Source organism: Gekko japonicus, unplaced genomic scaffold (assembly GCF_001447785.1).
Source record: "Gekko japonicus isolate JY-2015 unplaced genomic scaffold, Gekko_japonicus_V1.1 scaffold477, whole genome shotgun sequence".
NCBI lineage: Eukaryota > Metazoa > Chordata > Lepidosauria > Squamata > Gekkonidae > Gekko > Gekko japonicus.
The window spans coordinates 666,500-684,407 of NW_015174289.1; the positions used below are offsets into that span (position 1 = coordinate 666,500).

General features: G+C 41.9%; 1 protein-coding gene across 1 annotated transcript in view; it reads right to left on the reverse strand.

The window, feature by feature from the left end:
• Positions 1–265: 265 nt before the first annotated feature.
• Positions 266–17,908, reverse strand: part of DOCK3 (dedicator of cytokinesis 3) — a gene marked incomplete at its 5' end in the record, with an annotated part of 323,062 nt that continues 305,419 nt past the window's right edge. Inside the window, 5 exons of the mRNA XM_015424016.1 lie at positions 266–772; positions 1,704–1,786; positions 2,353–2,475; positions 6,937–7,024; positions 11,925–12,043. Of these exons, the coding sequence (XP_015279502.1) occupies positions 266–772; positions 1,704–1,786; positions 2,353–2,475; positions 6,937–7,024; positions 11,925–12,043 (920 nt within the window). The remainder of the gene's footprint in view (positions 773–1,703; positions 1,787–2,352; positions 2,476–6,936; positions 7,025–11,924; positions 12,044–17,908) is intronic.

Sequence of the window (17,908 nt, forward strand, 5' to 3'; positions counted from 1 at the left end):
GTTCTGATCATCTTTAGAAGGAACGAAGCACCCAATGCAAAAAATAGACAAAACCCCAAACCACTAAAAATTTGGAAAGTATAAAATTAAATAAAAAGGAAAGCAGCAACTGCACATGCTGGCCCAGTCTCTGGCTCCAGACATTAACTCACAGCAGCAGAGAATAAATGAGTTCACTTTCCCCTTTTCTGAAGACTTATACATCTCTCTTCTGATTCTTTAGAGCTGGAATGATCATGCAAACTGTCCTCTCACATAATTTTGCCTACTGCTCACTGATGCCATGTTCCCAAGCTACTCTGGCCTGTTCTTCTTTTGCACCACCAGTTGGCTGGGAGATTTTGCGATGCAGTGCCCGGTGTTTTTCATCCTCTTCCATTCTCATTACATCCTCATTCTCCATATTTGGGAGGCGAGAGTGATATGGTTTAGGGGGTAGTGCTGGAGGATCCATAGTGTCCTGAGGAATGACTCCAGATGGAGCAGAGTGACTTCGGCATGGCTGGGATTTAAGAGTTTCCAAGACATCAGGTTCTGAGAGACTGTACCTGACTGGGAGGTAGGGTGTCTCTAAGTCTTCATCAGTATTCCAGGCCTGGCTAGGCACAGAATCCATTGTGTCTGTTCGAGGAGGGGGCTCAGATGAGTGCCCAAAGTTACTTTCACTTAACGAGGACACTCCACTACTGGCACTGCCTGAAAGGGTGGAGTTGCTTCCATCCAGGCCAGACTGGGGACTTGTGGGTGATGCAGGGATTGGGTGAAGAGGTGACTATTAGAAAAAGAAAAAGAGAAATATATATACACATGCTAAAATATACAAAGAAATTTTTCTATACCTCTATGCTTGTTATTCTATACAGATTACAAAACATAGATTTTTGTGAGTGCACATTCACATTGTCTAGCTTTCCAAATACAAGCACCTGTTTTTTAATGCGGTGCAATATCGGTACCCGGCTAAATGTACAGGGAGGGCAGATGTGAGGAACAGCTGTGCCCAAACCAATTCCAATGTTTGTGGATTGACTTCTAAGAAAATCAGGAGTAAGCCGAATATGTAGAAAAGTCCTTTGTCTTGATTTCTGCTCTCTATTCTACCTACATTTAAAAATACTGAGTTCTTATATTCATTGGTAGTTTCAAGTTACTCTAGTTTTAATGACTGATTACTCTAAGAAGCTGCAGGTTAGAAATGTCATGAAAGTCTCCAACCTTTTGGAGCCTGAGGGCACCTTTAGAATTCTGACTCAGCATTGTGAGCTCAGCCACAAAATGGCTGCTGTAAGAGGTGGAGCCAGCCACAAAATGGCTGCTACAGCCTACCTCCAGTCACACAGTGAAGATCTTTGCGCTGTGGAAGCAGATTGGTGCCAAAACAACATTTTAAAAAATCTGCACCGTCAGTCAAATCCCCAATGGCCAATAGGAAGCCATCTGACCCTGCCCACTTTCTAAAAGCACTTTGTGGGCACCAAGAAAGGTGTTGGCTGGTACTATGGCACCCACAGCCATTGTAGTGGGGATCCCTGGTCTAGGAGATAGCAGTTATGCCTTCAGTTTCTAGGAGAGTAATAGATTTTATATTAATCTCTCAGGACAAATACTGGAGCAAATCAGTATAAATAACAAACAGATGGGGATGTAAAAAACTTGCTCCTTGGAGTAGGTTGCGGGTTCTGCAATCTGAGCAATCGTTTTACCTTGCGAAGTGTCCGTGCAGGCAGTGCTGGGGGAGTATCATTAAGGTGGTGATGAAAGGCATCAAAATGCAAGGAGTAGTGACCTTTAACAAGATAGAAGAACAGTAGATCAGGGTTGGTGTATTCGTTCACAATTATTAAGTTTTCTGTGATGTTAGACAGATGTACATCCTGTAAAACCCAGTGCCAGTTTCCTAGAAAACAACCCTTTCACAGTGTAACCTGGAATCTTCAATTCACATTACCAAAGAAATAAATGAAAAATTCAATACTAGGAAAAAGGCTTTTACCCACTCCTATGATTGTATCAAGGCTCCCGTGGCAAGACAACAGGCTCTTCAGCATTAAACATCTGAAATCTCAATTTCTTTTCAGTAACTGATGATCAATGAGTAGTTCTTTGCAGGCTAGCTAAACATGAGGTTAGTTTATGTCACTCACAAACTTAATTCCAGTCCCAAAGAACATTCATGGAATTGCCAAAGTTTTCAACATTAAGCTAATGGCCAGCCACGAGAAACAGGAAAGACTTTTCTTCTCTTTGTTCCTTTCTTTTTTCAAAAGGAAAACAGATGCCAGTGTTGGCCTTCACATTTATCTGGGCATTAATGCAGAATTTTTACTGCATTCCTACTAGCCATTTCCTTACCATGGGGTAGGCTTCGGGGAGGTACTGGTGGGGCCAAGATGCTCCCAACATGAGCAGACAGGAATGGCAAAGCATCTCTGGTTCCGCTGTCCAGACTCCAGCTGCTTGGTGCTGCTGGAACAGCTGAAGGATGGAAACAGATGGAATTTGGATAATACTATAGTACAAACTTCACTGGGACTTGATGGACTGACTTTTCAAATTCTTTGAATGGAGTATTTTGCGACTGGCCCCATGCTGGTAGATATGTCCTGCCTTGAAGGCAGTGAGTGATAGACAATTGTGTACTTTTTGATAACAAGAATGGAACTAACATGATCAGAAGAACTAAGAAAAGTTTCTATACTATAAAAAGGGTATTTTTTTAAAAAAACAAGCAAAATAAAAGTAAACCGTATCAAAGAAATTTCAATATGCACAAGAGAGCCTGTTACTGTGCCGCGATTACCAAGATGAAGTTAAAAAAATATTTATTTACTTAGAAAATGTCTGTCCTGCTTTTCCATTCAAAATTGCTCAAGGTAATTTGGAAGGTAAAACATTTTAAAAATGTAAAATAAATTGCAACTGACAACATTTGAAATCCCAGGAATACCCCAATCTCCACAGAAACCTTCTAGAACAAAAGTGTCTTCAAGTGCCGCTAGAAGGCTGTGATGACAACACTACATGTACTTTCTAGGGGAATTCCAGAACTCAGGAGCAGCAGATAAGAAGGTCCCTGACAGATGAATGTTCAAAAGCATGAATTCCTACAGAAAGGCCCTAGCAGATGACCTTGGAACCCAGACAGGATGAATGCCATCTTTCAGGTACTTCGAAGCCAAGCAGTTAAAGGCTTTAAAGGTTGAAACCAGCACTTTGACTGGGCTTGAAACAAAGTGGAAGTTAATGTATTTGGTATAATACTGATTTTTAATAGATTCATTGCAGCAGACCCCTGTTAGCATTCCGGCCATAGTATTTTGTGCCTGTGGGAATATCTGAACTGTCCCATGCAGAACATGTTAATCTAGTCTGAATGTAACTGCAGTCCTGCCAGCTTTCCCTAAGAATGTACACAGCTGGTGAATTAGACTAAGCTGACAGAAAGCACTCCATTCATAGAGTCCATAGGTGGCCCTAGACTGTATACCTGATCTTTCAGGGGGATCACAACCCCATCCAGAACAAGTTGTATACCTATTCCTGTATCAGTTCTACTCCTGATCTTCTGCATTTCTGTTTTATCTAAATGGTTTGGTTTGTTTGCTCTCATTCAGTATGTCCTCGCTTCTAGACACTGGTTCTGCATTTTTACCACCTCTCTGGAACTGGATGCAAAGTAAAGGCAGAGTTATGTATCATCAGCACAATGACAATACTTCTTGGATGATCCATTGTAGTTGCCTGTGCTTAGTGAGCTATGGGAGCTTGAGAACACTGGAATGGTCATGTTTGTTTGTCCATCTGCCTGGTAAAAGGGAACTCAGCAGCAGGAAAGTTCCCTGGAGTAGGCAACCAGCCTCCTTGGGAGTAAAGGGGTCAGCCATTTTTCCTCCCTGCCTTCTGGTACTCCGCATGTGGGTGGTAACTTCCTGATGTCAGGGACTATGGTGTCATGAGCAGACTGCAGTGTCTGTGTGTGCCACTCATCGGGTCATTGATGGCACATTGCCTTGTGACTGGTGGATGTCACTGGGGTTGCCTTGGGATGCTCAGTCATTGATTGCCCCTCCATGGAGCAGCATAGGATGCTATGCCTGCATTGGCTCTTCACCAGTGTTGGAGTCTTAGATGGGTCTGTAAAACTCTTAACAAAGTGTTTGTATAATTCTCAGTCTATAATCTAACCTGGGATAAGGAGATGCAAAGGTGCACTAGAGTAGGAACTGAAGATATTCTAGGGAACAGAATGCTGGATTTTGATCTGATAAACCCAGGTTCAGATCTCTGCTGTTCTCTAAGCTTAACACATCTCACAAGTTTGTTCTGAAGGTAAAACAGGGAAAAACCTATGGGTGCTACCCTAAGACTTTTGGAAGGGTTTAGGCATACATTGTGATAAATATGGGTTATCGCTGGTACAATTTTTGTTTCCTGAATCACTTTTATGGTTGATAGAGATCTTCTCTTTTACAAAGGGATGTTAATTACAGCTTGGCAGATATAATTTTAAACAGCATAAATAAATAAATGAATTTATATACTGAAAGCTCCAACCTGCATGGTACACAAGACTAAAGATTAGCATTGTTATTTGCATTTCTGACTTATGGTAACTGAACAGACACTGAAATAATCAAAATTAATATGAAAAGAAACGGATGACATCTGACAGTGATATCATTATTTTAAAACTTTCACTATCACAAGCTGAAGGGCCCAAAGGATGCTTTGTGATAGCTAGTATCACTTGGGCTATAAACGGTTCAAAAGGGGAGCGTGAACTAGGGGACTCAGTATGGATTAATCTGAAGAACTGTTTATATGAATATAGTGTTGGCAGAGTTCCCATGCAACGCTCAGGACACTAAGTAACAAAAGCTTTATTCAGGAATTAATAAACTGGATAGGAAGGAGATAAATTTAGTTGCCTTCTAATTGAGACACAGTTCTAGACTGTCTACAAGAAAAGCCTAAGAATGGCATTCTTCAGACAGACAACGGCCCTATTATGCATGGGTGTTTCCCCTCGCTTTCACTGTGCATGTCTGTTGGGTTTTCTTTTTCATTCCGCATTGATTTTCTTCCCTTCAGCACTCAGTTTGTTCCTGGTTGCTGTTTCCCGGGTTTTCTGAGAGTGCTTTTGTGCCAATTTTCCCCTTGTTTCACTTCCAAGCTAAAGGTAATTCAAAAGCGTACAGAGTCCCTTGGTTTACCCTCCTTTTGCTGCCCCTTGAAGGTCCCTCCCCCACCCACATTGAGGTCGTTCTGCCCACTCTGCACCTTCTGCCATCCCCCACCCTTCATCGGTGTAAAAGCTCCATTGATTACTTTCCCCCTTGTTTTAAATTCCTAATTTATTTTGACAAGCAGCATGAGTCTAGTGATATGAGCTCTCCAGCCACCACCTGGAGGCTGCCAACTGTACTCCAGTTTGATCACACAAATTCTCCAATTCTTCCACATATTCCCTTGTAAAAATAATTGTGGTTTGCAAGTACAGATTAAAAACTCAAGGCATGAGCTTCCACAACATTTTCCTCTTGATCAATAGAAATGTTTCCTTAATTGAACTAAAACTGACATACTAGTATTGTATTCAGCAGCAGGATAACAACAAATATTATCTACATTTCACTTATTTCCTTTTGTTTGGCTGTTTGGGGACATCTAATAAAATCTGCTACAAATAGGCTTCCCAAGTCCCCCCCGGGGGCAGGGAAACCCCTACCCCAGAGGCCCATTCCCCACCGCCGCCAGATCGGGCCCCTGGGGGAACTCCACCCCGACGTGCGCGTCACCCAGAAGTGACGCGGCCATGCTGGGCACGCTGGGGGCATGGCAATCCAAGGGAAAACTCTATGGTTTTCCCTCGTATGGCCATGGCCCCGCCCCCAGCGTGCCTGCTGTCGTCACGTCACTTCCGGGTGACGTGCATGCAGCACACCAGATGCCGGCCGGGAGCCCCCCGCTCTGGCAGAAGATCGACTTGGCAACCCTAGCTACAAAGCACATATGAAAACCCAAAATTAAATATGCAGTGTCTTTGCTTACTGTATCTGTCTCCACCTATGTCTATACTGTGTTAGGTTATAAATGCAATCCTGATGCTGAATAACTTGTAACTATTTTTGTCCCAGCTCAATAATCAGCTCCAGTGTAAGCTATTGTGAAAATTCACATTGCCCTGTAGTGGTCAATCCATTTCCTACAGGAGTATGCACTTAGAAGTTAGATATCAATGGGGAAGTCATGTTTGAAAAGTTTTTTCTTTAAGCTGTGTTATTCAAGAAACATCAATGCAGAAAATGAAAAAAAAAAGACTCTATTCAGACATCACAACAAGCTGCAATTATATTCTGGTCAGGCATGAACATCATTTGTTGCTGTGCTTGCTCCTCCCTCCTCCTTTAGAGCCTGGAGCTTGACACAAAACTTGCCGGTATGATTACGCTCCAATTAATTATCCAAGTGCAGGCACCACAGTTTACTCCAGACAACCTAGGATTCTAAACAGAATTCTGTTTAGAATCCTAGCTTGTCTGAAGTAAACTGTGGTGCCTACACATCTGTTTAGAATCCTGGGCAGTTTCCACACAGGGTTTATTTCCTGGGTAGTACACAGCATACCCCCATTTTATTTGTGAGCTTCCATATGGTCCAGCTGTTGTGGGGGGGGACTGTTGGGGGGTGGTGAGGATTCTTATCCAGTATGCACTTCTCCACCAATGTGAAAAGCAGGTAGGGGGTGGTGTGGGGAGGGTCACAGCCAGCAGCAAGTGGCATGAAGATGGGGCAACTGGATGGTGTCCTTGCATGCCTCCATCCTGCTTACTGATATTTCCACAGCCAAGTGACTTTTCTCACTCCTGCTTGGGTGCAGCCCTTGTCTATGTGAGTAATTATTAATCCATAATATAAAGCAGAGACAAATAATACCTTTCTCAGCAACAGACAGATTGGGATCACTGCAGGGTTTGCACGGTCCTATTACTTGGTGAAGCAAGGCTCGCTGGAAATTGGGGTGCTAGAAGAAAGGAAAGGAAGCATAAAAAATGAAGGGCAAACATTACATACCTGCGAAACAGAACCTTAAAATTACTGATTTTCTTTACAGCAATGGAAGATCTCATTGACACACATACACACACATGAGGCATATTTTGTTTTCATGCTATTACCATTCAACTTGGTTGTTTAGTTAGTTTATAATTATAAAGTTTCTTACAGGATGGAGCTATTATTTTATTTGTCTAGTGCAGTGAATACCAAAAGAGACCACTGTGGTATGCATAGCCCCCTTGTCAATAATTAAACAGTAATAAACTGGTTTGCTGGGGAAACACCTGTTAGGCCAGGGATCACATTCTTCCTGAGGAACCAGGTACATAGATTGAAGGTACCTCTTGGGCTCACCTTTCTTACGGAGTTTTATATTTGGGTGGTTTCCTAGCTATTCCCATGAGTGAAATACAGAGACCTGGCCACTATCATTCATACATTAGTAACTTCGAAATTAGACCCCTGTAATGCTCTCTATATGGTTGCCCTTGAAGACAATCCAGATACTTCAGTTGCTTCAAAATGCTGCTTCTTGGCTTTTAACAGGTACTGGCTGATATGAACATATGATACCTACTCTTCAACAGCTGCACTGCTTACTAAAGTGTTTCCAATCCAATTCAATGCGCTGGGCCTTGAAATGCTCTGGGCCAAAGTATTTCAGACATTATGTTTTTAGTAGTTGTCCTGATATTGTGGAAAGCCCTCCCTATGGAGAGTTGCTTAACCCCAACATTTGCCTCCTTTCAAGATGGCCTTTTAATTGAGTTTATGCTTTTGTGCTGCTGCTCAGCTTGCTCTATTAATAGTGTTATTACATTGGAAATATCAGTTAAAGTGTGGTGTCTAAATATAGTAAATAAACCATAAAGTAACAAGCCACAAGTGAAAGATTGGGTTTTTAAAAACTTTTATACCAGCAAAATATGTGATTCTTACAGCTTTACCTAACTTTATGATATTTATGAAGTGTACGGGAGGTCATCCCTATTCTTTTCTTATAGAATTCTGTCTGTTCTCTCACAGGGGATCTTTAACTCTGAAATATGCATCCTCCATCAGCATTCATTAGAGAACTGATTTCTGACATTCAGTTCATGATGCAAGCCTCATCTCTTTGGTCAGGTAATAAGAAGCTGATTGAAGGAGGACAGTGTAGCTAGATCACCTTATACAAGCTGGATCAAGGAAGAAACAACATTAATTATGGCATGAAGGTGGGAGGAACAAGGAGAAATCTTTTGTGCCATGTTCCTTCCTTAGGAAGAAAAGCTACTCCTAGAAATGGCATTCTAGCAGCAGATGTAATACTTCAGCCTGTGAGGATTTACAGCATCAGAAGCTGCTTGTGCTAACTGCCTATACCAGGAGTATAAGAACCACTTGTTTTGCCTTTTTCTTTATTTCTGTTCTTTTAAGAAGAGAAGATAAAGAAGAAAAGTAGGACAACAGACAAAGCAGTGGAATATGGCATTGCCTGGAAGCCAAAGAAGCGGCTGAACTGTGGCTCTTGGGCTGGGACAGGAAAAGGGCCTCTTCTTTAGTGGCACCCTGATTATGACATTCCTTCTGTGATGGATGGGAAAAGGTCCTGCCTCTTTCTGAAAAACACCAATAACCCTTTAGTCCTGTTTGGTGTATGGGCAGAGTAGCTAGCAGCCAATCGGGATCCATGGAAGGGCTGGAAGAGCCAGATAGGAGGAGGGAGTGAGGGAAAAAAAAGAGGATACTCAGTTTCAGTTAGATAGAGCTTGCATCTCCAGGGTGTTAGGTGAGATAGGTCCTGTAGGTCCTGTCTCAGGAGACTTCAAGGGTCTCAGAGTCTGCCTTTGGTGGGAGACCAGGCAACAATAGTAAAGGTGCGAAGAGAATTGTGCCGCCAGAGGAGGGGGCTGAAAGAAATCCTTTGCCAATATTTATGTCTTAGCATCTAGTCTCTGGGGAAAACCTGGCTGCTAACTACTTTCTACATTGCTAAATTTATCCCCCTTTGGTATCCTCTTGGTCAAGACTGCGGTCATAAAGACCTGTAATAAATTGAGAATTATCAACTGCACTATTATAAGTGAATGGACCCAAGAAGACTGTGTTACACCTATAAACCATTCTGTCCTCTTTTCCGAACCACCTTATTCCCTATCCCTAGGAGTACATACGAGTTATTGTTCTTTTTCTGTTTCTCTCACAGGTGCTGAACTTATTACATTCAGAAGCCACTTGAGTTAAGTATGTCTAGTAGAGGAGTTGGGGGTAGAGAACACATTGGTCAAGCTTTATATCACACTACTTTAGTTTCAGCATCATTTAAAAACCTGACCTTCACATCGTTCCCATAATGCCATATGCCTATTTTACTATGTCTGGGTCACCAGGTTAAAAATGTTCTCATTTACCCAAGCCTTTCCTTGATTTAATTTTTTAAACTGTAAACTGTATTTTTTCTTATATATTTTATTGATAGGATGCTATGTGTTACTTGATTATTTAATATTGTTTTGTATACATTGTCCCAAAAGTCATTTGGCTGACAGGCAGAATAACAATTATTGATTGATTGATTGATTGATTTGATTTGATTGGGCTTCTATCCCGCCCTCCCCACTGCAGCAGGCTCAGGGCAGCTCACATAATTATAACAGATAAAATTACAATAAATTAAGCCTAAAAACAGTACATAAAGTGCTAGCAGTAACGTTGTAACAATGGTGGGAATCCAACAGTCAGTTAAGCGCATGGTCTGGGTCGTGTCAGCGGAATACAGGCTGTTCAGTCAATACAGCATTGATGTTGGTGATATTGATAATATTGGGGCCAGGGCCTTGGATGGATGAGTGCGGCTCCTTAGATGAAAGCCTGGTGGAAGAGCTCCGTTTTATAGGCTCTGTGGAACTGTAAAAGGTCCCACAGGGCCCTGATGTCTTCCGGGAGCTCATTCCACCAGTATGGAGCCACCACTGAGAGGGTCCAGGCCCTTGTTGCTGTAAGCCTGGCTTCTCTGGGGCCTGGAAGAACCAGGTGACCCAATCGCAGTGCTCGCTGGGTAACATATGGGGAAAGGCAGTCCCTTAGGTACGTAGGTCCCTGACCATAAAGGGCTTTAAAAGTAAGTACCAGCACCTTGAACCGAATCCGGCATGGTATAGGCAGCCAGTGCAGTGCTCTTAGCGCAGGCTGGATGTGTTCCTGCATAGGGAGATCCAACAACAGCCTGGCCACCGCATTCTGCACCAGCTGCAGCTTCCAGATTTGGGACAAGGGCAGCCCCATGTAGAGGGCATTACAGTAATCCAATCTCAAGGTGACCATTGCTTGGATCACTGATGCCAGTTTGTTGAGTTTGAGGAAGGGAAACAGCTGCTTAATCAGGTGGAGATGGTAGAAGGCTGACTTCGCAGCAGCTGCTACTTGGGCCTCCATTGTAAGGGAGGCATCCAAGTGCACTCCCAAACTCCTAACCCCCAGCGCTGGCACCAACGGCGCCCCATCAAAGGTCGGGAGTGGGATTCCTACACTCGGCCTACTCCAACTCAGACATTGGACTTCCGTCTTCATCAGATTCAGTTTCAGTCACCTCAGTCTAAGCCACCCAGCCACGGCTTGCAACGCCTGGTCCAGATCTTCCGGACTGGAGTCTGACTGGCCACCCAACAACAGATAGAGCTGGGTGTCATCTGCATATTGGTGGCATTCCAGCCCATGCCTTTGGGCAATCTGGGCAAGGGGGCGCATAAAGATGTTAAATAACATCGGGGAAAGCACTGCCCCTTGGAGCACTCTGCAAACTAGTGTGTGCCTTTGTGACAGCTGTTCCCCTACGGCCATTCTTTGTCCCTGACCCTGGAGGAATGAGGAAAGCCACTGCAAGGCAGACCCCTGGATCCCAGCGTCGGCGAGGTGGTGGGTCAACAGTTGGTGGTCGACCGTGTCGAACGCTGCTGACAGGTCTAACAATGCCAACAATACCGATCCGCCTTGGTCCAGATGCCTCCGAAGGTTGTCCATGAGGGTGACCAGTGCTGTCTGTGTCCCATGGCCTAGTCGGAAACTGGACTGGAAGGGGTCTAATATGGAGGCATCAACCAAAAAACCCCTAACTGGGCCGTCACCACCCTCTCAACTAATTTGCCCACATAGGGCAAATTGGAAACCGGCCGGTAGTTAGCCAATTCGGCCAGATCCAGAGATGGTTTTTTAAAGAGAGGGTGGACCTCTGCCTCCTTGAATGCCCCAGGGAACAGCCCCTACAGGAGGGACTTGCTGATGATTTCTCTTAGGGAACCTCGTAGCCCGTCATGGCCAGCCTTGATTAGCCATGACAGGCAAGGGTCCAGGCTGCAAGTGGTCGGGCGCACAGTTAGGAGTAATCTGTTGACCTCCTCTAGGCTGAGTGGACCAAAACAATGCAAAACTTGACAAGGAGCCTTGAGTTCCTTTACTGTTTCAACTGTGGCGGGGAGGTCATGGCGGAGTGACAAGACTTTATCTGGGAATTAGCTCGCGAAAGCCTCACAGCCAATCTCCAATTCCTTAACATTTGGTCTGCCCTGTGGCAGAGTAGTAATAGTCTGAATTGTTCTAAATAATTGGGCTGGGCGGGAGCTCACAGACGCAATCGTGGCCACATAATATTCTTGTTTGGTGGCTTTGACTGCTATCTCATAGGATCTCATAAATGTCCAAATAATGAATAAATTGAATCTCCAGAAAGATCAACTTCAAATTCCTCACTTTGTTTACTCGAAAAATTGGTTTGTTGTTTTTCTTACATCCAAAGGTATTTTGGAAATATACTTATATAGAAAATGGACTTATATGCTAATTTCATGTTACAGCTGGTATACTCAAGAAAAAACTGAAATCCTTACTTGACCATTTTCCATGATAGCTGCAGGGTACAGGGCACTGCTAGGTCGGTCCCGGTGAGCTGGCAGTAGCATCATCAGCTCCCGATTGTGGCGATATTTATCTGGTAGAGAGGGAGAGCCTATAAACAAGTGAGAACAATCACGTATATATGACAAAACATAGTAGGGCTTCTTTATGACCTAGTTATCTAGCTTTTCTGAGACTCATAAACAGCAAATATGAAGCATTTATAAAACTCCAACATAAGATGGTAATGAACCCAATTAGCAGATAATGGTTCAGAGGAATCACAGCACTAGTGTTCATCTCATAGCAAAAATGCAACATACACACTCTGTTCAGGGTTTATGGCATACAGCACAGCAAGTCAATGAATGCATAATGCAAACTCCTTACAAGAATAAAAGTACATCTGGAAGATCCTGCTGTTTGTTTACACACATATGTTCTTACTTGTACTTGTACACCTTAGGTGTACATGCTTTTAAAAAGTGCACTTTTATAGTTGACTGCACATATCCTGAGCTGGCTAGTCTGATCTTGTCAGATCTTGGAAGCTAAGCAGGATCAGCCTTCGTAATTGGATGGAAGAACACCAAGGAAGTCTTGGGTTGCTATGCAGAGGCAGGCAATGACAAACCACCTCTGAATGTCACTTGCCTTGAAAACCATATTAGGTTGCCATAAGTCTGGTGCGACTTGACAGGAAAAAAATTACTGGGTCATAGCTTTTCAGGTTTACTAGTTATTGTGCAATTAACAAGCAGTACATTTCATTCAGAAACTTGAAAACGTGATATTAGTCAACATATCCCTATACTACAAGAAGGCTTCAATTCTGCGTTCTATGAAAAAAAAATCTCCATTTTGAGACATTGGGCTACTTCATGGTTTTGTTGAGGGAAGTTCTAACATTAAAGTACTTGATGAATTTACATCTATTTAAACCTTGTCATGATCACAGAGTAACAGAAATACCATAACTGTTGTACTATAGAACCTGATGTATATTTTAAAGCTGTTGGTAAAGCTACTAGGCTGTAATTTGCAATTTATTTCCGCCACAAATGAGTTCATCAGACAGGTACAAACAGCATGTTGTATTGCCATGCTTGCTATTGAGGATGGCATGCTCCTCTTTGCAAACTTTTCACAATCACACAAGTAATATCTGAATACCACAACAATATAGATATTATACCTAGTTGATAAGGATTTCACATCAACAGAAGCATGACATGCAGATTGTAGACTGAGACTTAGCACAGAGTGAAACAATATGGTCAGCACAGCAATAAAGCACCCTACATTTGGTGTAGTTTCTCTTATGTTACTAAGCCTAAAGAAATACATACTCTACTGTATGATTAAATGTTGTTTCCTAATTCCCAATAATTCTTTTCACCACGGAACACAGACAAATAATCTAAACATCCTATCATACACAATATTCACTTAATATTTTATGCTGTCTCATTTACTCACATACACTTCAAAGATAGTCCTATTTCTGCATGACAAAATATAAAACACTGCTCTTTTAGGAGTACCGACAACTGTGCAAAGGCACAAAACACATTCCAAACATCTCTCCTGATATCATCACAGGAATACAAATATGGATAAGTGATCCATTAATATAAGAAAACACATGGCTCCACAATAGCTTTGGCATGACTGAAACCAGTCCTTGGTGGATTTTGGTGACATGGCCAGATTAAGTCCTGCTTTGTCTGCTTTTATTTTGCACTAGGGGTGTGCAAAAAACCTGGTATTTTTTGGGTTTGGGTATACTGAACCCAAAAAATATCGGTATTTCCCTATATTCCTTAATCCCAATACCAGTATGGTATTTGGATTTGGTAAATGTTCGAAAAAGCCAATTTTCCCCGGCTCCACTATACTCTATGGGGACCATTACAGTTAATGGTCTCCATAGGCTATAACAGAGAATCAATTTGGGGGTATCTGGGGCTCTCGGGGGGCTATTTTTGAGGTAGAGGCATGAAATTTGCAGCCCAGCTACTGGTGCCTTTCCTCACCCCCTCAAGTTTAAAAAAGATTGGATCGGGGGTCTAATTCTATGGACCCACAAAAAAGGTGCCCCTATCCTCCGTTGTTTTCAGTGGAGGGGGGAAAAGGTGTTTAAAGGGATCGTGGTCATTTTAAACACCTTCTCCAAGCTGCACGACTCCACGGTGAGTCTGAAGGTATTTAAAGGGCTCACAGTCCCTTTAAACACCTTCTCCAAGTATCAAGTTCACCTGGAAGGCATTCAAAGGGACTGCAAGCCCTTTAAACGGACTGTGATCCATTTAAGGCTTCAAAAATTGTTACAGCTCAGTTAAACTGAATGCACACACCTATTCTGCACCTGTAAATAATCAACAGAGGGCAGTATTTTCCCCAAACTACTTTTAAAGTTTAAGGAACAATATGACACACATGCGCACAGTTTCCTTATTTTCTGGTTCTGTGAAGCAACTAATAGGATCAGCCATGCTTTTAGATATATCCTCTTAGCAGAGGGGGGGGGGAACCTGCCCGTAGTTATTTTTGGCTGAATGTGTAAGTCTGTTTTCAACCAGGGCATTTAAAGGCTGAACTGCCTACTGTTTCTGAGCTACTTCTAATACCTATAAGGAACTTCACCAATGTATTTAACCTGCTGAAAGTCCACTGTTCAGAATGTATACATATATCATATAAAGTGTTGGTTTCAGGTAACATGTTTATTTTATTTATTTATTTTATCTATCACCAAAAAGCAGCCCTGCAACACATGAATGGCACAGCAACAAAGTGCTCAGTCTCTAAAACAGTAAATAAATAAAGGTCACAAAATAGTATACAGATTGGGTGGGGACAAAGTAGTATACAAACTGGATGAGGAGAGGTTTATGTATAATAGTTATATTCTGCACCCATCAACACTAATAACTGGGATTATCTAGTAGATGCTTCTGACTCTTGTCAACCACATGCTACATAGTTCTCACTATTGTAATGGATACCTTAGCCGGGGGAATATTAATATTAGAGTGTCCCACCTCTGCAAACACAGTCCCATTGTAAAGCCACTGCAGGATAATAAATCTATTGGGAGAATCCTGACAGATTCCCAAGAGCAACAGCTATTGTTGGATATGGCTTGTAAAGTGACATCATTTGCACCAGGGACTTCTATGTTTTTTACGCTGAATCAAATAACATTACATATATATTGTGCTAAATTTTGATGAGTGTAAAACATACTGATACAGAAAAGTGCAGCTTTAAGAAGCACATTTTATTTAATCCCAGCATCCTACACATTTATTAATATGAATCTAGTACGGTACAGCAGTTGACAGCATAACGTATGAGCCAGATGTCTCTGGTTCAAATTTCAGACCCCCCAGGAATTTATTGTGTGTCAAGCCAGTTTTTCTAACTGTTAACCATTCAAGTATTTTCAGTCGCTTAATACAGGGGTAACACCATCGGTTTACTTTACAGAGTTGTAAAGATTACTAGAGGCCTGACCTAGACATTCAGTGGAATGAGGTGACAGAATAATGAGGTGGTAGAATGAACTGCACCACTTCAGACTGCAGGGAAGGCTATTACATTCTTCTTTGTTCAGCTACCTTAATAATACTCAGAATTGGAAAGCTAGCACAGCCTTTGAAGGGCTAGGCTACAGCTCCCTCCCTGGATGCCCTGATTTTTTGTTTGCAAGAAGTTTGCACAAGGGGAGATAAGAACTGCAGCTCTCCCCACCTAGTCTGAAGTGATACAATCCATTCTACCACCTCATTCTGCTGTACATATCTACTAGACTTGAGATAACATATGTGAAGTGTTTTAGGAACTTAGAAAAAGTGCTATACAAATGTAATTGCTTATGTTGCTAATGTTACTAAATAATTTATTTGTAGCTCAAAAATGAACTGATATTTTTTTCACTCATTCAACTTGAATTAAACTTTTAAAATACAAAGTAGGGTGTTAGATGCTCTATGTAGAATTGATTAAACAGCGGTGACTAAGCAGAACAAATAGAAGTCTGAATACAGCAGCCAGAATGACCTGACAGCTCCTTCTGTGACTACACAGTAGGGAGCTGCCTTCAAAACCCAGTAAGCATACTCTAAATCAGGGCTTGTTTTGTAGAAAAAGCCCAGCAGGAACTCATTAGCATAATAGGCCACACCCAAGATCAGAAACTCATTAGCATATTAGGCCATGCCCCCGACAGCACAGCTAATTAGCATATTAGGCCGCACCCCCATGTTGCCAGAAGTGTGGTCATCCAGCCACACCTACCTTTTGCTTCTTATTCTGTTTATCTTGTTTGTTGTCAAAACCCAGAGCTTTTTTTGTAGCAGGAACTTCTTTGCATGTTAGGCCACACACCCCTAATGTAGCCAATCTTGATGAGTTTCTGCTCTTGGGTGTGGCCTATTATGCTAATGAGTTCCTGCTGGGCGTGGCCAACTCAGGAGCCAGCCGGAACTCCATTCCTGTGCGTTCCTGCCCCAAAATAGCCCTGCTCTAAATACAGCTTTAAAACATTGATTGTAAGTATGTTCATTTGTGCGATGTTTATATTGTAACCACATAATCGTTTATGTTGTGACAGACTGAAGATTCTGACATACACAGGCATCCTAAGCAGGTTACTTAGAATCCTACACAGATCTACTCAATAGGGCTTAAACCCTGGAAAGTGTTTTTAGGATTGCACTGGTAGTCTACTGATACTGAGGCTACTGTGTCTCTGAAATAAGACCACAACTTGTCCTTGATAAGGATGTAATTAAGAAGTTACAATATTGGGAAGGATGGAAGGATGCATGCTATTTTCAGATCTATAATACCTGTTAATGACAAATTTCAACTGGCCTTAATAAGCTAATTCCTATAGTACAGCGCTAAGTGTGTCTAGTCATCCCAAATACTGATTTATGATACACTGCTGTACAGAGTTGACAATGTAGCATTCTTATTATGCTGTAAAATAGAACACTACACAATGTATTTCTGTTTCAGTAAGCATGAATTTCAGGGATTCCAGGTTATCCTGATTAAATTTTCTTTTAGCATCTAATATATTGTAGTGTTACTGGAAACTGTATATGAAATAAGTTTTGCAGAGTTATTCATTGATATTGACATGTTGATACTTCAAATGTTGGAAATGGGAGGTGTCAAATTTTAGCTGATTCTCAACTAATTTTAGCTATTCCTTGATTTTCAAGAAGGGGCCAATAAGAATACTTTATATTAGACAGAGATGTGGCTGGCTGCAAGGGTATAGTAATTGGGAGAAGTGTTTTTATGTCTCTATCAGACTGTGAATATTGAAAGGTATATTAATAATTCCAGTAAATCAAGGTTTTACTATAACTTTTTAAATCACTGTGTGATCTGCCAGAGGAAATTAGGGACAGTGAAATGTATTGGTGTGGTGTACTTGCTGACGGATGGGTCTCAAGGCATTCCATCACAGTTGGTGACTAACTTTGTTGTCAATCTCAACAGAAAAGCCAAGGACTAAATGGGTCATGGAGACTGATCTATCCTCTCACCTCTAGAGGTGGTCCCTCCAGGACAGAGATGAGGCACATTGGTGGGGGCAGTGTGGGGAAGCTTGCACTGCTGCCGCCCATGCTGAATCTGTTCTGTGGATAAATAGAGGGCTTCAGCCTCCAGTGTTGTCAATCCAGCACCTTTCATCAGCACTAAATTAAAAAGAATATAAATAAATATAAAAGGACTGAAGCATAATGGCAGAGCTAGGCATGTGAAATTTTGCACAGCACCTTGCTGTAGTGCCAATGCTTATCAATCTCTCATTTTTGTAAATATAAAATTCATTAAAAGTACACAAAAATGAATAAATAAAAAATAAAACCCATCTTTTCCCCAATACCATGAAGCTTCTTTTCTGCTACACAATTTCATTCCAGGTGGAGATTTTACAATACAATAATTTGTA